The 27,340-nt window shown below is 54.0% G+C and overlaps 2 protein-coding genes across 2 annotated transcripts in view; both read left to right on the top strand.

The window, feature by feature from the left end:
- The window catches only part of CFAP77 (cilia and flagella associated protein 77), a 61,658-nt gene extending 46,717 nt beyond the window's left edge, over nucleotides 1-14,941 (top strand). The window contains exons 4-6 of the mRNA XM_054848961.1: nucleotides 3,469-3,571; nucleotides 5,167-5,262; nucleotides 14,710-14,941. Coding sequence (XP_054704936.1) covers nucleotides 3,469-3,571; nucleotides 5,167-5,262; nucleotides 14,710-14,778 — 268 coding nt within the window. The 3' untranslated portion in view covers nucleotides 14,779-14,941. The remainder of the gene's footprint in view (nucleotides 1-3,468; nucleotides 3,572-5,166; nucleotides 5,263-14,709) is intronic.
- Nucleotides 14,942-20,978: 6,037 nt separating this feature from the next.
- Nucleotides 20,979-26,740, top strand: BARHL1 (BarH like homeobox 1). The gene is made up of 3 exons (XM_054848976.1): nucleotides 20,979-21,429; nucleotides 24,635-24,857; nucleotides 26,446-26,740. Exons 1-3 carry the CDS (start codon nucleotides 20,979-20,981, stop codon nucleotides 26,738-26,740), a joined length of 969 nt encoding a protein of 322 aa, XP_054704951.1.
- The last annotated feature ends 600 nt before the right edge of the window (nucleotides 26,741-27,340 follow it).

The raw sequence follows: 27,340 nt of genomic DNA, 5'->3' as shown, positions 1-27,340 counted from the left end.
ATAATTACCATTTCTCTTGCACGTCCCTGGTGCCTTCATTTTAGATAAATCCCAGCTCTGAGGTATCAGCTGCAAAGCACTGAAGGCTCATGTTGAATAGAATAGATTTAACTAGTTTGTAGCTCATTTAAGGCCTACACTGTTTTATTTTAATATTGTTAATACTTTATTATACTTTTTAACACTGTTTTCACAGTAAAATAACCTATTAGGAGGCTGCAGCTTCTTTTCCGAGAGATTTCTGGCAGACTAGCATACCACATCGTATAACCAAGTTAGCAGGCGCTTGTCATTTCATTTGAAAATAGGTCTGTACCCTGACTCTTGAAAATAAATTAGAGAGCATCTATTAAAGAGACGGGAACTGTTTCAGGGATAATAGTTTTGAAAGTGTGCACAGATAAATTTTAAAATATTTAGGAAATGTCAACATTAGAAGTGGCTCCAACTATTTGACTATAAAAAGAAGCAGCTGATTATTTTTTTTCCACAATTATAAATAATTTGTTACATCCTATCAGAACTTCTTTCCCTTTCCTTTCTGTGGCAGGGTGCTTGTGCCAAAACAAGGAGATCTGAGTTACTCTGAACGAGATGGATTTTAATCCACAATAAACATTTTCAGCAGATGCTTCTCCCACTCTCCCCGCAGCATCCGCAGACGATAACAGCAAAATCCTCCCAGTTCAGAGGAGTGACATCTGGGCAGGGTGACAAGAGGAAACAGAACGCACAAGCCGTTCGTTCCTGTCCTTAAGTAACACTAAGGCGAGAGGAGGTTTTCCCAGAGGCCAGCTGCAAATGAGAAACCCTGTCACACCGCCAAGTGGCACTGATATCGGGGCCAAAATTCCCCATCCGCTCCAACGAGATCAGCGTTTGACCTACAAAGAAAAAGCCTCCTCGCGGAAATTTCTCTGGTAACCTTAGTCAAAGCAGCGTGTTACCTGACATCCCCTGCTCTTCCCCGCTTTCTCAGTATTTCTCTCAAAGGAGGCCGGAAGAGCCAGATGAAGCCTCACGTCCTACAGCCCCACCAGCTCTTATAACTAAGCACACGAGTCATTCCCACCGATTTCAAAGAGGCAGTTCATGCGCGTATTATTCCAGGCATGATTCTATACTTTGCTGGATCAGGACTTAAATGTGATTAATCACACGGCAGGGAAGGATCTCTGAACAGCATCAGCCCAAATGTGTCCTTTCAAGCATTTACTTACAAGCCAGCTGTGGACTAATCAGTCACCAACTGGCTGGTCCACTGGAGACGGTAAAAGTCACCTCCATAGAGATGTGAAAACACATTCAGCTACCACAAAAATCAATAATCAAACGCTACACACAAAGGCTCAGGGTTTTCCTGCATCCGTCCCTGCTATTCCTGCACACCAGAAAAGCTCCTGCCTTGGAGAGCAAAGGGGCAGGCCAAGGAAACAAGTCCAAGTGCAAGGCTCGCCATGTGCTTGTGCCAGGACTACCACAATTTACACCATGCAACGAGACTGGAGACCCATCCAGACAATAAGACACTCAAGCACAGGTTTGCCACACGGTTTGTCCTTTGTAAATATTTTCCCCAGCTCTGATCAGTGTGAAATGCCAAACCGGAAGGGAAGGAGCAGGGAGAAGATCAGACAACAAGGGGTGAATGTCAGTGTTCTCTTTGGCACGGGTGTCTCTAGATATCGGTCTGGAGCAGCACAGCTGATGTGTAAGTGAAGCCTCGAAAAGCCCTGCAGCATGTGACCTATGAAACAGGAGGTCTGCAGAAGGATGTCTCCTCTGATATGAATGCCCCCTTGGGATGTATATTGCTGGATCGCACATCTAGTATCATTAGAAAACACGACCATAGATTAGGCTGTTTTGAAGCATGTGGTGTGCAATAATTAAGTAATAAAAGTCACCGCAGGGGTGAAGGAACAAGAAACAGAAGAGTTACTATTTGCATACACGCTGCTGGCGCCCTCCGTGATTGTCAAAGATTCTTCAGACTGCTAAAAGCTGGCTGCTACCGACTGTGGACCCACTCCTGCCAAAAGCCTTGAAGCACCAGCTCACTCCATGGTGCATAGGCTCTCTCTGCAGAAACCACCTTCCAGGCCCAGAAGCAGCGCAGCAGTTAGCCCAAGTCCCCGGTGTCCTGCGCTGGGTCCAGGCAGGCAGGGAAAGCGCTGCTTTTCTGTTGTGGGACCTGCAGCTGAAGGCGCTGCGGGCTACAGGTGGGAGCAGAGCTGGGGCTGATGGCTCCACGCTGCTATAGGTTGCTACTGAGATAAGAAAAGTCCCTCCCCAGCAAGGTGTGCAAGGACAAGGACCAATAAAACCCAAGATCGAGGTCCTCCATCATCTTCAAGTGTTTGCTTCTGGGGGGAAAACAGCAGCACAGCCACTGCAATAAGTGACATGCTGTCCTCAAGACAAGAGCCCTGCTGCTGCCACTGCCGGTTCTGCCTCCCGTGGTGGCTGATGAAGTTGCAGTATCCCCACTTGCAAGGAGCAAGGCTCAACAATTTCAGGCTGTGGCTCTGCCACAAGCCGGTCAGGTTAATGCCAGCTCAGAGCAGCTGAACGGGACACTGGCCAACAAGCAACTGCCTTTTATTTTTACTGTTTTTCTAGAACCATGGTCATCCGCAGCTCCTCTCTGCTGCGGTCCTCTCCTGGCCAGGATGCTCCCTGGCAACCTGTTTCAAGGGGCAAATACATCGGGTTTGTGCAGCTGAGGCACTAGACCAGGGCTCAGCAATTCAGCTCCTCTTTCTGCTGCAGACACCTGACCTGCATTGAGTCCATTTTCATCCCTATTCAGCTTGCTTAGGACAGCACTTGCTCCTCTCACCCAATCCATCATTGCATCTGTTTGCAGCTTTTTGGTATTACACAGTATTGACATTTTAATAGCAAAAGCAATCTTATTTGAGAAAAAACGCACCTTGCACCCAGTGGTTCTTCCCAGGCAGCTGCCACAGCTGTGTCAGTCTGGAGGGGACCCAGCAGGTCCACCTTCAGCTGGTCAGAGCCAGAGCTCCTCCTCTGAGCTCCGGGGTGACAATGCAAAGGCCCAGCTCTCTGCTTCTGGACACCGTCCTGCTCGGTGCTTTCATTGCCCACCATCGGGCACCAGCTGGGAAACGCTCTCCTGCAGCCATAGCAGGGCCCAAGGCTGAGCCACAGTTTGTGGTGCTCCGCAGTCCCTCCAGCACACCGGGGCTTCAACAGCAGCGGTGGTACGGGCCCTGCCTGCAGAGGTGTCAGTTGTGCCCATGCGCAGGCTGTGGTGTATTAACTGCAAATGAACGCAGGGTTGAGTCTTGCTTGTGGAAGAGAAAGCCTTTTCCTGTGCAAGGGTTTATTCACGTTCTCACCAGTCACATTTTCTAGGAGCAGAGATGGGCATCAGCATGGGAAGGTAAAGAGAGGCATTAACCCTGCAGATTATATTGTTGTCTTTTCAATATTTTCCAGGCCTTGTACTCCCTTTTTTGACCTCCTCCAACACAAATATAAGGAGCTGTGGATGGAGCAGCAGAGAGCACTGACAGCAGCCCAGCGAGCGGAAAAGAAAAAGGTGATAGTACTCCAGCAGTGCTGTTCCTTGCCATGCACAGCACTGCTACCAGGCATAACCCCCGCACTGTCCCACCCCACGATGGAAGGGCTTCTCCCAGCCATGGGGAGGGCTCTCAGCTGGGAAACCATCCTCCCTGGCTACTGGAAGGCTGGTGAAGCCTAACAAAGGGTAACTGCTTCCCAGCCACGATGAGCCTGGCTCCAGCCAGAGCACGTCCCGTGGGGCGATGCCGTGGGAATGAACATTAGATGTCCAAGTTGCAGCGTGTGTGCCTGAAAGTGCTCTGGAGACAAAAGGGAAGGGTTTTTAAAAGTATTTTTGTATCTGAAGATATACGCATAAGCCAAGCAAACTCTCCAGGGCAGTGGTGCTTTGGCCAAGGCCTTTCAAAAGGCTTAGGCACCAGTCCTGCAGAGACACCTTTCTAGCCATCATTAAACATGTGTCTGCATCAATATGCTTCTAGTCACAGGGTGCCCACTTAAACGCCTGATATCAATTAAAAAGGAGGCTCTGCCTCTCTCTGCATTGTCACAATACTAAAAGGCCCTGCCGTAACAAAGAATTAGGTTTCAAATTATCTTTGGTATTTATGTCATGCTCATGCCTGGAGCCCTGCAGGCTATCCTTTGGACAGCATCAGCTCTGCTCAGGTTACCTGCGACAGTGGACAAAACAATGGAGCAGCCAAATGTTGGAAGGACCATCACCAGTCCTGATCCTGGCATGGTGTGGTTGATGCCAGCACCCACAGCAGCTCTTACAGTGCAACTCTGTGCTGTTAAACATACCAATAGCGTAATAACATTTAAAAGCAGCCAATGACTGTTTTATTAGTTAATGGCTCAAAGAAGAGTCGAGCTAATATGGTAATGACCAATTTCAATGGGCTTACTGCCACCACAAACTATGCTTTATAGTTGAAGTGCAAGAATACAGTGTTCTTAATTAGCAGCTACTTTATGAATACATAAGCCTAGAATGTTGGAAAGTGCACCCCTACCTTATCTATTAATGACTGATGTTTTTAATCACTAAGTTCCCTCCATCAAGTTCCCGAAGCCCGCAGCCACCAATTACTGAGTTGAGCAACACAAACCTACCTCCTAGACCACAGAGCAGATTCCCCAGGGTTTCGTACACTGGCCAGAACATCCACCAGGTACCTGCACTGCCTTGTGCTGGGACTATCAAGCACTGCAAGCTGCAATTAATCAAGAGTGCAACACATGCTGGACAGCCAGGAACTCCCCGCCACGGTGGGGGTGGTGGAAGTGGCTTTCCCAGCTAGTGATGAGCCCTTGCTCTAGGTCAGAGCACAGGGCTTCCTGCAGGCAGTGGTCATCTCCCTGGGATACCATTTAAAACAGACACTGAGAGCTGGCAGCTGCTCATGTTTTCCTCATCCATGTTCTAGATATCAATATTATCTACATGGACATAAAAGACTACCCAGATCAGGCTCTTGTGATCATCAGTCCAAGGCGACTTTTAGTCTTGCTCATCCCCGTGTCATCACGTTGCGTGACACCAACCTGATGTATATAGCCATGCAACCGTTTCGACCCAGTCTTGTTTACCTTTGGTTACAGAAAGACAAAGCGCGTGAAACTCGCACCACATTTCTGCGAAAACAACCACTACCTGCGAAGGAGGAGTCCTTCTGGCACCTGCCCCACTTGGAGAAGGTATGGAGCACTTGATCGAACTCAGGGACACCTTCTAACCTTGCTCACATGCCCTGATAACACCCTTAGCACACAATGAAGGTAGACACGAGGCTCTTACAGAGCTCCCTGAGAGCCAGACCCTAAAATACTCCCATGCTGGATGTGTTCAATCATCAGCACCTTTTGGACTGGAACGTGGGATGGTTTTTGCAACCATAGGCCCTGGAAGAGAGGTAGCAGTTGCCCAGATAAGGGTTTAATGACTTATTTTCTCACTTGTTGTGCGCACTTTCATGAGCTTCACCAGATGAGAAGCATCTTTTTGTTTATTCCTGTTAGTACTGGGGGTGCCTCTGTTCTCTGCTGGTATTCCTGCAACTGCCCTACATGAGCAGGACAGTCCAACCTGCATTTTGACAGCCTGCCATTTTATCAGCTCTCACCATAACTCAAACCACACCAGATCTTTCAAGAAGCATTTTCACACCAAGAATTAGAGATTTCCAGAAAGCCTGCACTCTTGATACCTCTCTAAACTATCTGATTGACAATATTCACCCTGAGACAGCACAAAGGGTCTAGCCAGGTTACAGATGTGCATGACACTTCCTTTAATTGATCCAAATAAGAGCCAAGGTGAAGATTTCTTGTACTAGCAATGGGATCTGAACATCTCCCTGAATTCATCTGCTCATCCTGCTGTGCTCTGGGGTACTTGCTTGAATCCTGTTAGCTTTGTTTGTGGTGTAAATTACAGGGAAACTTCAAGTGAAGAGCTAGGGGGCATTTTAGGAAGGAAGGGAAAAGAGCTGGGTAAGGGGAATGGAAAGGAGACACCAGAAAGTCTGAGAGCACTGAAACCCTGCAGGGAGTTTACATGGTCAAAATCATATCTGGCATTGATAGATACCACTGCAAAGAGCCTCTCAGCCCTCCGCCCCAGCCCTTGCTCTGATAGGTTTGGGGGTTTTTTGCCATGCTGTTGATTTTTAACCGCAGTTTAAAACAACGAAGAAGCCTTGTGACTTCCTGAAGCTAATTTACTTGTACAAGTTGGGGAGTTTCGACCAAGAAATGTGTTTTGCACCACCTTGATGTATTCCTCTTACGTCCTGTCTAAGACTGTCCGATTAGCATATGTCAGTAATCATTTATCCCCGCTGCCTGTCAGCACAGAGCTGCTGCTGCGGCTAGTGTCAAGGAAAGAACATGACCGATCGCTGTTAAACAGATTGTGTGAGTCACACGAGATACTGGGGCAAGCCTCCTCTTTAGAGCTCCTCTCACCCCAGACCTTTCCATCACTATTCATTTTTCAGCCTGTGTTTTTCTTCATGCTTTCCCTTTTGTTTCATCCATGACTGTGGTTGGGTTCCTTCCCCAGCCACAGCTCTCAAACCTCCAAGTCTTTTCTTCTTCTCTCTGACTTTCTCCTTCCTGTCATCTTCCCTTCCTCCCCAAGAACAGGATCCGGGGGGGAGGGACAGCTCATTTTGCAGAGCCTCTGCAGATTTTCTGTACTCCTCCTTTCTTATTACATTAACCTGGAAGGTTTGCCTGGCCCCAGCTGCAGATCTAACAGGCACAGCCAATGTTAGAAGTTGGGTCAGGAAATTCGTTGCTCAGTTGAGTTTCAGTGCATGGTTTCCTCCATGGAAAAATAAGTTCTCGTGAACATTCATAAATGTTTACTCAGTTAAAAGCAGTAACAACCCAGAGAAAGTGGATAGTCCCTAAAAGACACTTGGTAGCCTCCAAACTGTGCTTTAACCATCTCTGTAAAGTTGGATTCCACACAGGAGGTGGTAGAATGGTCTTGAAAAACAAACTGGTCTAACTCTTCACCCAAACCCTGGGACTCCAGGCGTCACTCTATCAATCCCTCCTTTACAAGGGTGACAAGAGATCAGTGCTCCAAAGAGATGAGGGAGTTCTTGCAGTGTTTCTGTCCTCATGAAACCTTTCTCAGGCTCTTCCATGGTGGTGAATAACTACTTTATGGCTTTAAGACTCGTTGTCCTGGGGAGGACAGCCATTAGCACTGACCACTGTAGGCACTTTACCAAAACTCTGTCTTTAATCCATATAACGCCCTCATCCTACTGTGTGAAAAGCAGTATGAAAAGCAAACACAAAAATTTCACTTTACAGAAAGCTCCTTAGCAGATTCCCATCTGCATATTATTTCCTACCAGCCTTCGGTGACATTGTCCTGCTTCAACGCCATTACAGAAGATGCTCTTGGCCCAGGAACAACTTCAAACTCTGGGCAAGACTATTTAGAGACTCCATTGCCCTGACCACAGCCCCACTTTGGGCTATTTTTCCATGTGACCTGAGGCTGGTGCAAGGGTGTGACATGCCCTCAAGCCACTCATCCTTCTTGTCACTCAGTCACCCTCTGTCATCTGGCATGATGCCTTTCAGTCTGGCCTGCTCTGCGCCTGGGGGGAGCAATGCAGAGCTACCAAGATGGTTGTAACCCAAAGCAGGGGGCAGCAGGAAGATGAGGTTTTGTTCCATTTGCCCCATAATAACCAACAAGGAGGATTTTTCTATTCCCATCCTAACCCCTTACAGAAAGCTGCAGAAACTGGGCACGGATGTCACTGCTGGTTCTTAAACTAGACTATCCATTCAGTGCCTGCAAGGCTATCTCCTGGCACCACGCTGGAGCCTGCAGAGAAAGTGGAAGAGAAGAAAACAAAGGGGCTTTGCCCTCCCCACTAATTGCCTCTGCTTGCTCCCTGCATTGCCAGGACTGCATGACATTACGTAGTCATTCAGTCAGTAAAGTATAGACAAATTGACTATATTTTCATTTGGATTTAGGTTTCAGCCCCGCTGCTTTAGAATAATGACCCACGCTATTAAGCTAACCGGGTGATTTACAGGCTCTCCCACACCGCGTGATCGCTCCTGCTCCACGTCTCGCTCTGGAGGACAGACCTGGCGTGCGGTCTCCTGGGCCCTCCAGCTCACTCAGACAAACAGGTCGCAAGGAGCCAGTCACGTCCTGACGGGCAGTTCATTAGGGAAAGTTGCTGAATTGGAGTATATATATTTTATTTTATTTTACAAACCCAAACATAAGTTAACTCCTTACTCACCTCAGCAAGATGCTTCTCCTGCCCTCCTCGTCTTCAGTCACCCCCCCAAGGCAAACGGCCTCTGCCTCACTCTGCCTGCAGTGACATGATTCCTGGGCTCAGGCTTTGCCAACACAGCTGGGACTGCGCACCAAGACTTCATTTATTTGTGGATGTGGGTCTACATTCCCAGGGGACTGTACCTCAGGCACCTAGCGTGGACATAAATAAATACTCCTGCCCCCCATGTTCATGGGATGCGTCCCATCCCAGTGTCACTCATCGCTAGCATCGCGCTGGCCCAGGCAGAATGGCATCCGCCGCGTCAACCAAACTCTGGAAAGGATGTTGCTGCTGAAATAAATACAGCATCCCCACAGCCCTGCCCGTGCCAGCCCAGGGTGAGGCTCCAGCTACCTCCGTCTGAATACTTGATAGTCACAATCCAAGTCAGTAAGTCAACACTGGCCACTCCACAATAGATTTCCAGGGCGCTGTCAAGTCAGTCCAGAAGGATTCTGGTAGCAACACCTCAGGCAGCAGTGATGTAGGACAGAATTCACCCGTGTGTCAGAATAGCTCCATGCAGTGCGTGTCACTGACACACACCAGCATTTTTCCTTTGCTCATTAGAGAATTCCAACTTGCACAGACATTCAAGGTGGCTTTCCGGGGAGAATAGTCTTGTTTACCTGACCAAACAGGGGGAGGAAAGAAAATGCAGCAACTTTGGACAACACTTTTGTCAACACGCGTTGCCTTCCCAAGCAGATGAAACGAGCTGCGCTCGATGCACAATATGAATAAGCGATAAGCAATTGACGAGCAAGTGTTCGGGTACCTTGGCAAAAGACTTAATTTGCAACCTGGCACAAAATCAAAGGCTCTGTCAACGGCTGAGCGGCTCTCCCGCATATGCCTTGCGTTACCTGGGAAAGCTCTGTCAGGTAAATTTCCACTGAAAGTAATTAGAGGAATCCCCACTGTATAAACTTTGCAGCAAAATTCTGGGCTCCAGAATTTGATTCTCACCAGGGATCCGATATCTGCTCACAGCCTGATCCTTCATCAGAATTAACAGTTGAGGTTTACCACATACACACAAAAATGTTCCACATTTTTTTTTAATGCCTTGCCTCTATTTTTGTCTAAAGAGCTGAACTGACAAGCACAGCTCATGTAATCTTGCAACTGTTGTCTTGTCAGAAAAGCCATAGATTCTGCTTAAATAACCTAGGCTTGATACACGCAGTGCATGGTGGGCTGGCTTTTCAGGTTCAGCATTTATCCTCCCAGCTTTGAGGCAGCAAAACTTCATGGAGTTGGAGTGTTACAAAACTTGTCTCCTGCAGCCTAAACAGTGCTTAAAGAACAAAGCAATGAGTTCAAGAGCTTTCTGTCACCATGGTACCAGATCAAACCTCCCTTCAGCTGGGATTTTGACCACCTGATGGCTGTTCAATGGCCCAAGTGACATGAATTGGTGGGTTCCAGCCCAGCGGTGACAGCTGGTGGCCTTCAGTGCTGACCAGCCTACAACAGGCACAATGCAAAAAGAAAATACAGCACCCTGCAGGGTTCCAAATGGGCAGAGACCCAGCTACCCTGAGCACGATCCCTGCACATCTCCACTGGGGCCACAGCAGCAGATGTCACCTCCTGCACCACAGCCATTCTGTGACTACATGCGGGCTCCAGGCCCCAGTCACCATCACTACATTTTCTTGCAGATTCCGCAGGTTTTCTTGTTTTGCCTAACCACTGAAACTTCCAGCAATGCAATTGCTCAAATCACAGCAAAGCATTTCCATGGCCCAGCCCTTCCCAGTATCCCTTCGCACGTGCCCTAGACACTCAACGTCTCCATCGCACCCTAATGCTGCCCTCTGCCATGCTCAGCCCTTCCTCATATCTCCCTCAGAGACATCCTAACCCATCCTTCCTCTGCCACTTTCATTGCTCTCCAACATCTCCTAAATGACACAAGAAAACACCACCCCTCCCTGTGCAGCCTTCCAGCCTGGACCGTCTCCAGGGCAGGCTCCACCTGCATCCACGCCCGGAGGTCCAAAGGCAGCACGAGCAACTGTTGGCAACCAATGCCCATTGCTGTTCTGGAGATACTCCCCCATGAAGGATCAGATCTGGGGTGCTCACCACCTCACGGCTCGCAGAAGAGTAAATCCACACATGCTGTGTTGGGTTACAGGGGAGCACCTACCGTTGCTTTCGGTGCTACCTGCTGTTTCATACACAAATCCACAGAAGTGCTTTTTAAATGGACTTGGAGTTTTACTCATGGACCTAGGCTGCCTTCAGCAGAGATGCTATTCACCAACAGACAACTTAGTTGGAAGTAAAACTTGCCGGGCACGGAAAGGGTCAGGATTCAAACCTGAAACACACGAGGGCCGTGTGAAAGCTGGCAGCTCTGGTCTGACACCAGGACATCTGCCAAGGTGGCCACACGCTGGGTTACAGCTCCAGTGGGTTAATTCTCCTTTACTCACGCTATTGCCCAGACCAAGAGGCCAGTGGACTCCAGTAAACATCTGACACCTTTATTCTCAGGAAGCAAAAAACCACCCCAAATCTCCATGGGCGTTAAATACAGCAGTCAAATTCTGAGCACTTTTTGAAATCTTCTTGGGTTTGAAGCAGATAGGAACTATTTAGCCCAGACTCCCTTGTCCCGCATTTCCCTACATTCTTGGAATTAGAAAGGTGGGGAGAATAAAAAAAATCAACCCGATTCATTAAACTGGTTAAGCACGCTACTGCCAGGAAAAGCCACAGTATTTGTAACCCTAATAATCCAACACACACCTCCGAGCGCAGCTCAGCTTGGACAGAATAACGTCTGTTTTAAAAATACCTGCCTCTCTCTAACTTGTCATGGCATTTGTTGACAACCCTATTGAAAGCCGCTCTCAATGCGGCTGTGAAGGATCTTTCAGCACCTCTTTCTCTTTCCCAGACAGTTTTTGAAAGGGAGGGGAGGGAAAAAAAAAGCCATCAATACAGGGGGAAAAAGGCATCAGCAGCCAACATCGGCTGATGAAGCGCCTCACCTGGGCCCCCAGCGCACCGCCTCCAATTAAATCAAAATGGTTTGTTTTTAATGGTCTTTTACACTGACAAGTGGGCTATCATTCCAGGCCTAGAGAGCTGTCAGGGAGCCGAGGCAAATCCTCCGTTGATAATGCCCAATGCTTCCAATTAGGAGCCGAGGCCGCTCCTGGCGCACTAACGATTCCCCAGCCTCCCCAAGGCCCCTTCGGCACTGGCTGTTTCGTCTTCCCTCTTCCTCCGCCGCAAATTACTGACACAAAACGGAGGCGCCCCGGTGCCTCCTCACCACGCCGGGCCCCGGCCCTGTTGGATTTAATGAGGCGATGGAAGTTTTTGCGGATCTTTCGCTAAATTCTTTTCTTGTTTGACAGCTGCTTGAGTGTTGACCTTATAAAAGATTTAGTGTTTCTCATTATTTTCTGTCAAGCTTTACAAGTGATAGCTTCACGGAAATCATTTGCATCTCGATGCGCGCGCACGCGTGGCTTTTGCTTGTACGGGGATGCTCGCGCGGCGTGCGTCAGTGTGCACACCCTACCCCTCTCCCATATTGTGTATTTTATTCCCTCCTCCCCGAAAAAATCTACAAACATGGCACTGCTGGTTTTTGTTGTTTTGGGGAAAAAAAGAACAAAAGGAGGAGATGACTTAAAAGGCCCAGGATTTGTTAGACTCCTGTAAATGAGAGAGGTTTTGAAAAAGGAGTAGAGATTGGTTTCCTGCAACGAGAGCTCAAGAAAGTGTTTTGTCACCCGCTAAAAGGATTCGATCAAATGGATGATGGAAAAACTAGGCTGAGTCTAGGGGCGGCTTTGCTGTTAAAATGAAAAATCACGCAAGGCAGGGAAGCTGCCTTTGAGCAGGCGGGTGCTGGAGAGGAGCGGGTGCAGCCACATCTCCCTGCAGCCGAGCGTGGGTCCTTCCAGGCCAGGAGAGCTGGCGCTGCTTGTCAGCCCTTTTCACGCACAACACCTCCCACAAACCATTTCATCCAGCTACATCGGTTAAAACTTCTCCCCTCCCAGGGTGATTCGCATTTACCTTTCCCCCCAGAAGTAACTGTACTGACCACCCCAAGGTGCTGACAGTGCCCAGCACCCACCTGAATGTCACCAAGCCCAACACCAACAGCACCTTCCCTGTACCAGCTTCACCTTCCTGTATCTCATGTGTGATATATTAGCCCCCCGTTAACAGACCTTGCAACATGCACGTGGTTGTATTAATGCTTGACAAGTTATCATTTACAGCCCTCCAATTTAAAACATTATCATAACTGAGAAACCCAAATGAAAATAACCCCCAAATACATATTTCAGTTTTAGGAGTGATAAGGTTTTTTTATTGCCCCTCTAATTCTTTGAAGCAAGTACTGACTTTACAACATCCCAGATGCAAGTGTCCTGCAGGTTTAATTTGCCAATAACAAATGCAATGAACAGCAAAATATTGCTTCTAATCAGCAAACGAAAAACATTGCAGCTCCATCATCCTACAAGGAAAACCAAGCTTGTGCCTACAAACTATATTCCTGTCCTGCCACAGCCAAAGCTCCAAATCCACGATTCAGGCAAAATCCTGGCATAACAGGCTGTAACCACACCAGAGTAATGGTAAAGATCATCAGCTGTCTCTAGAGGAAGTACCTTTGGGTTCATCATTTAAAATATGAATTAGAAGAATGAGAGATGAGGATTCATCACTGGCATTGACTTCTCAACACCAGTCTCTGTCATAGTAAGACCTTTGACCCAAGGACACCCTTATCTTGACTCTAATTACTGGCCTGGGACTAATCCATACTTCTCAAGTGTCCCTCATTATGAGAGGGTTTCTCATTTTTTAAAATAGCACTTGTCCCCTGTCCTACACCTGGTGCTTCCCACTTACTCATCCTGAGAGCAGAAGCTGGCATCCCTCACAACTTTGTCAAGGACTCTGCTAATTTTAATTACTGCCAGTCATGGCTCAGTGTGACATTTCTCACCTGGGAGCTTTGTACCAAGACTGGAATGAGTAAACCACTGTTTCCCCCCTGTGGCTTCAGCCCAATCCCAGGCAGAAATTTCCCCCTGCCCAGTTCCCAGCACTGGTGGGCCAGGAGCACGGCGGGGAAGGCAGAGGCACATTCGAGAGAAGCAGCTCAGCTGTCCTTACCTGCAGGCTCTGGATTTTTCCAACAATTCCAGCTCTGAGGGAAAAACTCCTATATCTTTAATGGGAGGTTGGACTTAGCCCAGCTGGGGATCGTCCCTGCCAGCTCCCAGGGGCTGCCCACCTATTTTAGCAGCCCTTGGTTCCGCCATCCCCACATTGCCCTCCTGGAGAGGCGTTATATCACTGCTACTACTTGTGAGAAAGCAAAAACATCCAGAAACAGCCATCTGAAGTTCGGCACTCAAATGCATATTTAAGTACCTGAACGCCTTTTCTCCAGAGAGGGGGAATAGCTAAATACGCTTTGTTTGTCTTGATTAATGAGATCACTAGCAAGCCTTTCAGGGCAAAGACTGCTGTGTATTTTTACATATGCAAAACCTGACATCCAGCCAGCCTGAACAGGGTGGGGGAAGCGGGAGGCAGCTCTGCACATCCGCACAAGGCAGATACACGGCACAAGGAATTGTGTTGGGGCAGGTAAAGCCCGTGGCCCCCCAAGGCAAATCCACTCTGTGGGTGAGGACACTCACAGATCTCAGTAACTCTGCATCTACTGCACAGGTTTGCCACATGCAGCTGCGTGCAAACCCCACCGCTCACCCCAAAGGGCCCTGGGACCTTTCTCCCCAAGGTGATTTCCCCTTTGTTTATTTGTCACAGGCAAATGTTCACCCCCTCCCCTCCTCCGAGGTGATTCCTGGGGAGAGGCTGCTCATGTGTGTGTTGGGCACGTCACACATGAGTCCCTGACCCCGAGAGGGGCTTCCCTGGGAGCTCCGAGCGCATCCTGGCCCCCTCAGGGAAGCACATAAGCAAGTCCTGCATTGTGGAAAACAAGTCATATTTATTTCGAGGTCCACCTTAACACAAGCCGGCATCTGAAAGCGTCAGACAACCAACACACGATAGTAAGACTACAGGATCTCGTTACTAAGGCAGAATAAGAATCCCCTGAAGAAGTCAATCAGAAAACTAGTCCTCATGTTAAACGGGCTAAGTGTTTAACTTCAGCTAGAGCAGCATCTCCCAAACAGGCAAAATGCCTTGCACTAATCTGCAATCTCTTCCCTGTTTGTGCTACAACCTATTTTCTTTGGCCAGCTGCTCGCTGTAACCAATCATCTATGTGCTGCTTTCGTTATAGGTTGGGCCTCATCTCAGTACTTTTCCAGACCGTGATGCTCGTAAAAAGGCGTTCAGTGCCTCCCGTTGAGAGGCGCCTGTGAGACGTGGTCCCCTTCCCCAGAGCATCCAGGCAGCGAGGACCACAGCACCGTGCTGAACACCACAGCCCTTAGACCCCACGATAGCCATAGACAATAGGCTTTCTCTCTAGTTTTATAAAGTTATACTAATGCAGATATAGCCAAAGAAATCATAAATATGAGAGGAATGATTCTGTCTCAGCCTGTTCATTGCTTCATGTCAGATGCACACCTTAGCCTGATCAACACAATTCTCATTGCGCTTTAGGTAACAACACTCACACCAGTAACAGGGCAGTGTTCGCACCAGTACAGCCCCACAGGCAAAGCAGGACAGTCTCCTTCACTGTCTGTTCTGAACAAATATATTAAATGCAACCATATCACAGTTGATATCAAGCCTATACTATCTCATAATCCATCAGTCCTTCTCACTTCGTTGCCAAGCTGCCCATCACTGCCTGGTTCAGCAAAGCCCTTGCCTGTGTGAAAGCATCCAAACACCTGCTTTGAGCGCTCTGCCAAATAGAGGCCTCACCGCAGAGCGATGCCTTCACTCAAAGATGGCCCCAGCCAGTTCCATGCTTACCCTCAAACAGCTGCTGGTGCCTGATGTCCCTCAGGGCTGAGCCTCTCCAAGGAGCCACTGGACAAACTCAAACTCCACCAACACCAACTCAGCCTCACAGCACCCAAACCCCAGCCTGGTCACCAACGAGCAACAGCAGAGGCTCAGGCAGGTACCAGCACATTTACAATCCATCTCCCCCACAACAGGGCGTTTGACCTCAAGAAAACACCACTTGGTAATAACTATGATTACTTTAACTGTACAGCTGCAAGATTACTAGAGGAATAATTAATTACCTCTATGTAGACTGCTTCTCACATCTACTATTACATTTCAGATTGTACCAGGTAACATTTAAATCTAATGTTAGCTTTCAGTTTTCATATTGATCATCACACTGACACTCAGAGAGCTGAGGTGTGTTCACCCCAGGATGGGCTGGGCACCTCAGGGCCATGGTCTGAGGGGGTGAGATCTGCTGTCCCAGGCAGCCCCAGCTGCACCCCAAGCTCTGGAAGGGGCCAGTAACAAGCACTGCAGAGGGGGTGGAGGTGCCCAGCATGACTTTGCCCCACACATCTCAGCAATGGGGCTAGCCCAGCCCTCCTACACAGACCCACAAGCAGCCAAGGGACACAAAGAAGCGATGCTGAGCCCAGGGCTTGTCCCCCATCAGATCTGCAGCCAAACTTTTAAAAGAGCAGAGTTCCACATGACATGAAACTGCACTGTTTAAGACACACACCAAAAAAAAGTAAACTGCAGGGGCAGCTTTTTCTTACCTTTCCCAGGACAAGAAAGGCTCCACACCAGCTGCTCTGGCATTTCCCACATCCCCTCCCTTAGGGGCAGCTTGTGCCTCAACCTGCCCTTTATATAAGGAAGCAGCTGTAGCAAACTCCACCCTGCCCACACCTGAGCCAAGGGAGGAAAGAAATCATCTGCTCCACACAGGGGAAACCCTGGTATGTGATTCCCTCTTTTTAGTACAGGCCTCTAAATAAACCCCATCTAAAATAACTGGGAGGATAACAGTAGGGTTTGCCATGCTGGTAGAGGTGGATTATAACTGGAGACCTTTCCCACCTTCCCAGGGAGGAAGCCAGGCCTCAGATTACTTGTCAGGCTAAAAATGGCACTGTTTACGAGTGTGTGAGAAACCAGACACGAGGTTTGCCCTGCTGCCCTGTTCAGCTCTTGGTCCAGCCACAGCATCTGCGTCCTCCTGCAGCAACTGCTCAGGTCCTGGGGTTGTGCACAGGGAAAGAAGCATCTCCAGAGTCCTGCATGGCTGGAAAAGGGCTGGCAAAGAAACACGGTGTGAACCAAGCCCACGCAGACCTCCTGATTTGGGACAGGCCCAAGAAGCCACCAAAGAGACCAGAAACCCCCAAAGCAACGCCCACGTCAAATAAAGTGCGTTCAGGAGGAGACACCACTCCGTGGGGCTTGTAGCCGCCAGACCTGCCCCGAAATCCTGGGCAGAGCCGTGCCCCAAACGGCCCGAGTCTCACAGCTCGGACGAGCTGTCCGGCGGGAGCATGGGGCACCCAGCCCCCGCTGCATCGGCACCCACCTGCACCCACTCTGCCGAGGGGTGAGGGCTGGCGCCGGCCGGGGGGCCTCGTCGTCGTCCCCCCCCCCCGAGGTGCCACCTCGGACTCGTCCCCACCGCGGTCGCCGGTCCCCCGCACCCCCAGCCCGTGGCCAAGCTCGCTGGGGGGTCACAACCAAGCCGCAAGCCGGGCGTCCCCCTCCGCTCCCCGCTGCCCCGGCCGTGCCGGCGGAGCCCGGTGCCGGGGTCCCGACCCCCCCGCGCAGCCCCGGCCGCCCTCCGGCGCCGGACGCTCCTTGTCCTGCAGTGACACCCACTGGTAAAGGGGATTTTAACGCTGCTGCAGCTTCCCCACCGCCGAGCCCTGCTCCTCCCCGTCACTGCGACCCCCCCCCCCCCAGCTGACTGCCCCCCCCCCTTTTCTGCCGTTTTCCCCTACCCCGAGCCGCCCTGCCCCTCTCTCTCTCCCTTGAAGATACATTAATTTCGTTACTGGAGCATCCCACCGAAGCCTGGCGCTGCTGAGCATCCCTCTCTGCACCTGCCAGGGCACGCAGGTTGGGTTCAGAGAGAAATTCAGTACAACAGGGCCCCCGGGGATTTTCCTCCCTAAGCCAGACTCTTTCAAGATCCTGGTCTGTGCACCACCAGCAGATATTTCTAGGCTAACTCTTGCTACAGCCATCGCCACAGCCCAGCAGCCCACGTCCTCCAACCCCTGACGCAGCTGCGGAGGTGACATCCCCCAGCCCTGTCAGGGTTCTCCCCACTGCCCAAGCCTGGGGTCAGCCCTGCCCCGCGGCCCCAGGGCCAAACCCGTACTGGCGACTGGTGCCAGGAGAGCCTGATCCTGTCTGTCGGCAGCACCCAGTGAGGTGGGATGCACGGCAGCTCCCAAAGCTGTCAGAGGCCTAGAGCCAACCCTGGGCTGCAACTGGGGCTTGTGAAGAGGTGTCTGGAAACACAGTTGGTATCAGGGATCTCCTCTTGTCTGGTGCATGCCAACGTATTTGTGAACAGGAACAGTCTAGAAAAAGGGGTTTGAGGGCAGACATGCACGGGGAAGGCAGTGCACACTGCTCAGTGGTCTGTACACGGGATTTCCTACCTGTGGTGGGAGCCACAGACAAATCATTTGGACGCCATTTGTCCAGTGTCCAGTGATGTAGGGGCACCACATATGGGCAGAATGGGTATGTTTCTGCCTTGGGGAGTCTAGATCTGAAACAACTTAATAATATTAATAATTAACATTGATTAATGTCAGCCACACTGACATTTGAACATGAGTAGCAAGTGCATCTGTAGCTGCTGGGAACTCCAAGTGTGGCCTAGGAGTGACAGTCTCTGTCCCCAAGGCCTTGGCTAGGGATGGCACAATATAGTGCCTGCTCAGGGATGAGGATTGGACCACACACTCCCTCCCCAAAATCTTGCACAGCATCAGAGAGTGGGTCTGATCTGGAAACTTCCTCGCAGTTGTTTGAAGGTAGGTGCTTTATTCAAGAGAAGGAAACACAGCAGCAGACCCGCCAGCCCAAATCTGTCCCTGCATGGCTGATGCAAATCCTGATTCCAAACCCACTCCCAGCCCTGCTCCCTCTTCTGGTCCCATTCCTGGTACCAAACACAACCTCAGTGCTGGTCCTGATCCCAGTGCCGATCTCCATCCCAAATAGGGTCTTCTGGTTGGATAGGGAGGCTGCCAGAGCCCAGGACCCAACACAGTCACACTGCCAAGAGCTGGGAATCCCCACTGGGGTCTCTGCCCCATTTCTCACTGGGACCAGTTCCTGCACATCTGTTGCTCTGGACCACCCCAAAGCGATGCTTGACCAGGCCTGCCTGGGGAAGCAAATGCCACAGAACCGACCCCCAGCAGACCAGGACCCTTCAGCCTGGCCCCCAGTCCCTGGCACTGGGGCAGCACCGCTGCAGGGATCCTTCAGCCAGGGACAGGGAGGGACAAGCAGCCCCCAGCACCGGGCGCGTTGCACCCCCGCGGTCGGGGCAGGCTGGGACCGGGGCTGATGCGTATTTTGTCTCTGGGCTTATCCTATAAGGCTCTTTTGTTCCGCTGCCCCGATCCCAGCCGGCCCCGAGCCTGCAGGGCCGAGGGCAGGAGGTGCTGGGGGCCCTGCCTGCGCCGCTGCCCGACAGCTGGCAGCCGGGCTTCCCGGAGGGGTGGGGGGGGCGGCTCTCCCCTCGTTGATCGCCTCCAAGCTGCCGGCCAAGGGCGGCTTTGGAAGAGGGACAAGATGCAGCTGCCTGGCCGGGAAGGTGGGGAACAGAGGAAATCGAGTATTTGAGAAATAACCAGCGACGTCGCTTTAAAGCGGCGCAGCTTCACGCTCACGGGTGCGGACGTTTTCTTCATCTCCGCGGCGAAGGGTCTGCCCCCAGGAAAAGCCCCTAAACAAACCCCCGAGGATGCAGGAGCCAGCCTGACTGGGAGGAAGGTGGGAGTCCTGCGTGAGCCGGTCCTCCTCCAGCCTGGGAGATCAACAGCAGCAAAACATCCCGACGGGGCGGGAGAGAGGAAACTTGGTGTCTCCGGGAGAAACGGGCAGGGAGCGGGCAGGGCGGGCAGCCCGGGCTGGGGCCGTCGGGATTTCATTTAAAACGGGATTAACGGCAGGAAAAATCCGGTCGCTTCCCAGTTGCACCAGTAGGTAACGCCGCTGGGCGCTAGGAGAGCGGGAAGAGCAGCCCCGGTTCCGCCGCGCCGGGCGGGGGGCGATGCCCGGTCCCCGCCGCTCCGGCAGCGCTGCGCTGGGAAGGCGGATGCCCGGTGGCCCCGCGTCCGTTTGCTCTAAAGGACCTCTCTGCTCGTTCACAACCGATTTCGAGGGGATTCAACGAAATTCGCAGCTCCGAGGTTTACCTCGGGCTCAGAGCAGCCGCCTCTGCAGTGGGGATTTGAGGAGGATTTCGGTGCTTTGCCTTTCCTTTTTATCTTTTAAAAATTATTATCATTATTATTTTTAACGCCCAGGAAAACTTTCCCTGCTTGGGAGGGACTGGCAGATCGGCTAATTGCGGGGGGGAGGTGAGAGAAAAGCAGCAACCCCTCGCGATCCCCTCCTCGCCTCCCCCCCCCCCCCCCCGCGGCTAATCACCCCGTTACGAGCCCCATCAGTGGGATAATGACAGCAAAAGAGGGCGGAAACCGCCCGGAAAGCGCGGGGATGCGGGCCGCAATTAATTCCCGTTAATCAAGCTGCAAGGTGTCGCCGCCGGGGAGTGACATCCCCCAAAACGCCTCGCGGCCAATGGGCGCGTTCGCACGGGGCGGGGGTGGTGGTGGGGGGAAGCTGCTGGGGTCCCCGAGCCGGAGTGGCACAAGTTCGGGTTTTCCCCCCATTTCCCCCTTCCCCCGCCCCCGCGGAGGGCGCGGCGCTCCCGCTGCTGTCCGAGGTGCTGAAGGCGCCGCCGGCTCCGGAGTGACTCCGGTTCCTCCCCCCCCCGCCGCCGCCGCCGCTGCCGCTGTCCGAGGTGCTGGCGAGGAAGGGGGGCGCCGCAGCGGCCCGACGGCTGGCCACCCCCTCCGCCCTCCCCCCCGCCCTTCCCCATTGATTTCTGGATCATTAAGTGGTTAAGGCGCTGCGAAACCTCACTATCGATCGCTGCCTCCCCACCTCCGGCTGGGAGCCCCCGGGCTGCCCCCCAGCCCGACGCCTCCGCGGCTCCGGGCAAGGGTGGGGTGGCCGGGTAAGGGGCCGGAACCCCGAGTGAGGTTGGGGTCCGTCCCCCCACCCCCCCCACTCCCTTCGCGGACAAAGTTTGACTCTGCCTCCCTCTCCCCCCCTCTCCTGTGTGTCTGTCTGTGAGTGCAGCTGGGCGCGATGCTGAAGACGGAGCAGCCCTGGATCTAACGCGCGGCGCCTCGGAGAGCCTTGCAGCAATTGTTGCCCGGATCCCAGGCTGAACTTTGCTCTTTTATTGTTTTTCTTTTTACCTTTCCCCCCCTTTTTTTTTCTTTAGCTTCCCCCCCCCCGTTATTGTTAATTATCATTATCGAACCGCTTCCGCCGCGCCCTCCCCGCCAATGCCCGTGTGAGCGCCGGCACCTCGCGGGGGCCATGGAGGGCTCCACCGGGTTTGGGATCGACTCCATCCTCTCCCACCGAGCCGGCAGCCCGGCCGTGCCCAAGGGGGACCCGCTGGTGGGCGACGGCCGGTCCCCGCTGGAGCTGAGTCCCCGCTCGGAGGGCAGCAGCGGGTGCCCCTCGCCCCGCTCGCCGGGCCGCGAGTGCCTGGAGGCGGCGGTGCCGCGGCCGGGCCTGGATGCGCACCTCCAGCCTGGGCAGGTCTCGGCTCCCTCCCAGTCCCGGACCGTCACCTCCTCCTTCCTCATCAGAGACATCCTGGCCGACTGCAAGCCCCTGGCCGCCTGCGCGCCTTACTCCAGCACCAATGGACCTCACGGCGGGCAGGAGCCGGCGGGCAGGGTCCCCACCAAGCCTGGCGAGGACTTTAGGGAGAAAATGGAAAAAAACACCAGCAGCTCCTCCTCGGATTCGGAATACAAAGGTAAGAGACGCTCACCCCGTTGGGGCTTTGCACGGCAGGCAGGGCGGCCTGGACCCAAAGAAGCCTCCCGGTGCACCGGGAGCCCGCTACGGAGCCGCCTCCGGCGCGCCCCGGTGATGGAGGGGAAGTCGTGGCACCGGTCGTCCCCGAAATGACCGCGGGGTCGGCGTCAACTTGGGAAAACTTAGGGGGTCGGGGCTCGGTGGGGCTTGGCCCGGTGGAAGCGGTTGGGGCGATCGGTGTTTCGCCAAACGCTCCCGGGGGCTCCGCCGAGCTGTTTTCCGCGGAGAAGATCCGGCTGTTTCGTTCCTACCCGCGGGGAAAAGGGAGAGGAGAACCGGGGGCGGATTTCTACCGGGGGGGGGGGGAAGAGAGAGAGAAAAAAAGAAAACAATAATAAAATAATCACGGATTTGCCGGGTGTTTCCCCTGTTCCGGTGAGAAACGAACAAGAAAGTCGGCGGGATTTGATTCGATTTGTATTGTTTCTATTATTAATTTGGAGATGGTTTACAAACGAGCACGACAGACAGGGAGCCCCGGGCAGCATCCACGGCGCCGGTGGGGACTGGGACTGGATGCGGCGGCTGCTTGCCCCGGGCCGAGGGCTTCGGCCTCCCGGGCCCTTCGCAGCCCCTTCCCCGCCTCCCCCTGCGGCAGCCGGGGTGGGGGAAAGCACGGGAGGGGTGGGGGTCGGTCCTCGCCCCCTGGAGCAGTTTATCCCGGGTGTCTTTGCCCATCCCGCCCCCATCACCCCTGCAAAAACTTTCACCCGGGAAAATTGTTTGCCGGCTGTTTTCGAGGGAAAAGCGAGGGTACCCGGCTGCAAGGGGGGAGAAAGGGGAGGCGATGGCACCTGTCAGGGTCGCTGGATTTGGGGAGGTTGGCAGGAAAATGGGGGACGGGCCGAGCCCCGGCCCGGCTGCAAATGCACCCTCGGCCCGCCCGGAGCCGCCGCGCTGAAACCCGGTTCGTGGAGGAAAAAATATTCACCCAAACGAGCCTCCAAACGCTGCGAGAGCCCCGTTTTTCGGGGGGCAGGGGGAGATTTTCTCTCTGAACGAAGGACGGAGCCCCGGGTCGGTGCCGGCGCTGGAAGTGACCCGGGAGAAAGGCTGGGATCGGCCCCGCCGTTTTGCAGGGCCGGGATCGAAAACAGCGATTCCCACCTTGGCGTTTTGTTTTCGCTTCCTACACCCTCCCTTCTCCGAATTCCTTCAGCTTTTCTCCCCTTCCAACAAATCGCCGAGACGCGAAGGAAACGAGGGAGAAGAAACGCGGGTTCTCCGCACCCCCCTAAGCTGGGGGAGGGGGGGCGGTTTGGGGTGGGGGTCGTTACCCCACGCCGCGCTCGGCTCCTCTCCTGCCCCTGCGACCGGGCAGACACGGCCACGGTAAAAACACCGCTTAAATGGGGAAAAAAAAAAATCCGTTAAATGGGGGGAAAACCACCTCTTAAATCCGGGGAAAAACATCGGTTAAATGGAGGGGGGAACACCGCTTAAATGGGGGGGGGACACATAGCTTAAATGGGGAGGAAACCACAGCTCAAATTAGGGTAAATAACACCGCGCAGATGAGGGTAAAAACACGGTTTCAAAAGGGTAGCGGGTGAAGGTCCCCGCTCCCAACGGGATCTTTTTTTAATGCTTTGGAAATAGCTTTTCCTCGGGCAAAACGCCCCTGATTTACACCGCAAAAGGGCTGCGGACCCGGGCCTAACCCGCAGCGGCGGCGGCAGGATTTGGCCCAAGCCAAAATGCCGAAAGACCCGTAATATATATTTTTTTATTATTATTATTATCATCGATTTTTTTTTTAAGATAGGAGAGCTCTGGAGCCGGCCGGGGAAGCCGCCGCCGCCAAAGAGCGCAGCCCTTGGGCGAGCAGGAACTTTTTAGGAGCCGAGGACCAGCCCCGGCCCCGGGGAACGAGGCGGCCTGGCCGGGGGGCTGGGGGGGGGCGGAATTGCCTTCTCCGGGGTGCGAGAGGCCGGACTCGGTTTTTCTCCGCTGAAAAACTCCGCACAAACTTTCGGGCCTTTCCCGGGAGGGAGCAGGGCTGGGCTGGGACCCCCCGCCCTGCCCGGGCCGGATCCGGCCCCTTCCCGGCCGGTACCGGAGCTGCCGTTTTCCCCGGGAACCGGAGCCGGGTCTCCGTGTTTTAAGGCTCGTCCCGGGGTCGGGCTCTGCCTGCTCGGCCAGAGCCGCGATTTCTGGTTGAAGGGTTTTGCTCCCCGGTGGCTCAATTAACCGGATTATTGTCTTCCTACAGAGAGAAATCAGCTCGCGTTCGGCTGCAGCCCTGTCCCTGCTAACCCCCGTCACCAGCAAATTTAACATGAACCCCCGTAAAAAAATCCCAACGCCGCCGATTTGTATAAACCGAGACTTTTCGCCACATAATCTCCTCCAGGAGGATGAAGAAAGCGACCACAAACACGGATTTATTTTTCCCTCTTTTTTTTTTTTTTTTCTGCTCGGAAATTTTCCCGTCACCTACTAATGTTTCGCGGCATAAATTTCCGCGTCGCTCCGCCGGTGCGTATGTACCGACCGCGCTAACGACCCGCCGCCAGCCTCGCCTCGTTCGGTATTTTTTAAGATAAATAACGGCACGGGCGCGGGCTTGCAAAGCCCCTTCCCCGGTGTTTCGTTGTGCGCCCTGGAGAGGGGAGGTTTGTTCCATCCCCCGGCAGCATCCCCGGGAGGACGGAGGCTTCTCCGCGGAGAGGGAGAATCAGCACCACCCCAGCGAATTTCCCCTCCAAAAATGTGGGCTCAGGATTTTCATTTTGGGTTAGTTTTGTTTTAGTTTTAAAAAAGCACAAAAAAAGAGAGAATATAAAGAAGGAAATGAAATATCCAAGCATCGAGAAAGCTGTTGGGTTTTGGGGAATAAACTCAGAGCAGGATCCTGCCCCGTGAGAAATGAGGGGTGAGGGAGATGCGGGGGTCCCCCCCCAGCACAGCCCGGCGCTCCGGCCCCGCTCCCAGGGCCTTGGGATGGGGAAAGGCCGGGCCCGGCTCGGGCACCCCGTGAGTCCCCCGTAGGCAGCCGGGGTTAAAATTTACGGGGTGGCAGAGCAAATGCGCCGTGAGCCCGATTCGGTGCCTGAGCCCACTGCAATGAGTTACGCCCCTCTCTTTTGAGGTATTTTCCCTTGCTGCCCTGACCTGGCCTCTCTTCCTCCCTCTCGGCCCAGTGAAAGAAGAAGGGGACCGAGAGATCTCCAGCTCCCGGGACAGCCCCCCGGTGAGGCTGAAAAAGCCGCGTAAAGCCCGCACCGCCTTCACCGACCATCAGCTGGCCCAGCTGGAGCGCAGCTTCGAGAGGCAAAAATACCTGAGCGTGCAGGACAGGATGGAGCTGGCCGCCTCCCTCAACCTCACCGACACGCAGGTGAAAACGTGGTACCAGAACCGAAGGTAAAAATGCACCGTTCCCTCCTGCCCACAGGGTCCCATCCTGCCCCTCTCCCCGGCCCCGCACCCCCAAACCAGGCAGGGCTTTTGCATCCCACAGCCACCCCGTCCCTCCTGGCACCAGAAAAAGTCCCCCTCTCGGGACTGCCTGTGCTCCGAGGCCTTTTACCCCAAAGTAAGGGAGAGAAAAGTGATGCCGGGGCAGGGCAGGTTTGGGGCGGGGGCAGTCCGTGCCCCCAGCCCCGGCAAGGCGTGGAGACAGGACTGGGCTTCCAGCTAAACACAACAGCATAACACATCGGCCCATTAATAATAGATACCAATTACTGCTTTGGGCATCAATAATTAACGCCCCTTACAGTAATTACACAATTATTATTATGATGAATAATTTACTGCTGGAAATAGGTTTAGCGCTTCAGCGACAAATCTGTAAAAGGGCTGGAGACGTGTGATGGCTTCGGTGGATTTATCCGGGCGTCCCGGTCGGCGCTTTCCCAGCCCCGACCATTGCCACGGCCACGAAATGAGGGGCCCCCGGCTGCAGCCCCCACCTCGTCCCCTCGCTCCCCCCAGATTTTAACACCCCCTCCCCCTAATTTCCAGTCCCGCTTCGCCATCTCCAAAGATCCGCGACTTATCAACACGTCGGGGTTTTGGGGGAGTTTAGCGGCGGCGGAGGCTGTGCGCTTATCCCCTCTCTTCCCAAATCCCTCCCGCAAGGACACGCCGGAGCCGGGCCGGTGCCCGCAGCCCCTTCCCCAGCCCCGCTCCCCGGCCAGCCCGGCCCACCGGTGGCCCCGGCGTGGGCGAGGTCCCGGGGCCGGGGCTTCTCGAGGTCCGGCACATACACATATATATACGCACACATACCTGTACCTATATGGACGTATATATGCATATACATATAAAAATATACAGACATACATATGTATATATGCCGCAAACGAATGCCCCGGGACGCTGCCCCACGCGTGTCCCACCGCGGGACTCCCGCAGCCGCCCCAGTGGCCCGGCCCGGCCCGGGCCCAGGGAGGGGGTCCCGGAGCCCGGGGAGGCGGAGCGGGGCCGCGGCGGCATCGGGCCGGACATCGCGGCGGCAGCAGCATCCCTGCTCAGCGGCGGGGCTGCCGGGCAGAGGATCCCCCGTGTCACGCACGAGGTGTCGTACGCAGTTCGTAATCTACAATCTGGAACTTACACCCGAGGAAGGGACTGAAATACCCTTCGCGATTTATATCGCAGGGATTTCCCCCCCCCCGCCCCGGTCCTGTGGCTCCGGTGCCTCCCGGGAGGCTTCGTGGGCGCTCACGCCGGGCTGCCGCGGCGGGGACAGCGGGGAGATAGGTCCTCTTGTCCTGTTAATGGGGTCTACGTCCCCCTGCACTGTGCTGGTGCCCCCCATCCCATCCCATCGCATCCCTGCCATACGGGGGGGACTGGCCCCGGGAATCAGCGGCGGGGAGAGGGGATGTGCAAGGAGAGCAGAGCCCGGGGAAAGGGGGTATGCAAAGGGTGAAAAGAGCCCGGAAGCGGCTTTCGGAGCATCCCTCCCTCCTTGACCCCCTCTCTCGACTTGTCCCCCCCCCAGGACCAAGTGGAAAAGGCAGACGGCGGTGGGCCTGGAGCTGCTGGCCGAGGCTGGCAACTACTCAGCCCTCCAGAGGATGTTCCCCTCGCCCTACTTCTACCCGCAGAGTTTGGTCTCCAACCTGGACCCCGGCGCCGCCCTCTACCTGTACCGCGGACCCAGCGCGCCCCCCCCCACCCTACAGAGACCCTTGGTGCCCCGCATCCTCATCCACGGACTGCAGGGCGGCAGCGAGCCCCCGCCGCCCCTGCCCCCGCTGCCCGGCGTCCTGCCCCGGGCCGCGCAGCCCCGGTGAGCCCCGGCCGCCCGGGAAGCCCCACCGGCACCCACCGGGCCGGGAGGCTGAAGGGGGCCACCCCACCTCTGGGGCCGCGAGCAAGCGACAGACTCCCACTCATCCCCAAATATATATATATATAAATATGAGACCTCCCCTCCCCTCCTTTTTTTAAAATATATATAAAGAACGCAGGAAACAAGGGCAGGTTTGGCAGGACGGAGAGCCGGCAGAGCTGCCCCCCGCCCCCGCCGCCTTAACCCCCTTGTGCCCCCGAAGGGCAGCGGGGCCGCTGCGGTCCCCCCCCTGCCTGGGACGGCGCCGGGAGCACGGGCAGGGGCCGGCTGCTCCGGGGGAGTCTTTGCCTCTCGTCCCCCTTCCCAGGAACCGCCGGGGGGCCCAAGCCACCTCTGCCACGGACGGCTCCGGGGAGCTCCCTCCCGGCCTTGTCCGGCTCCCCGAACCCGGGGCACCGGCCTCGCCACCGGGAAGGGCCGGGGGGGTCCCGGGCCGCTGGCCCCCGCCCGCCGCAGCGAGACTTTGGGACGTCCGTAACTAAAAACAAAACAAAAAGCGGCGAAATGTAAATACGGTGCGCAAAATGTATATGAATTATTT

Source organism: Grus americana, chromosome 20 (genome assembly GCF_028858705.1).
Source record: "Grus americana isolate bGruAme1 chromosome 20, bGruAme1.mat, whole genome shotgun sequence".
Classification (NCBI taxonomy): Eukaryota; Metazoa; Chordata; class Aves; order Gruiformes; family Gruidae; genus Grus; species Grus americana.
Note: the sequence above shows the minus strand (reverse complement) of the source record. Positions and strands in the feature narration are given on the sequence as shown.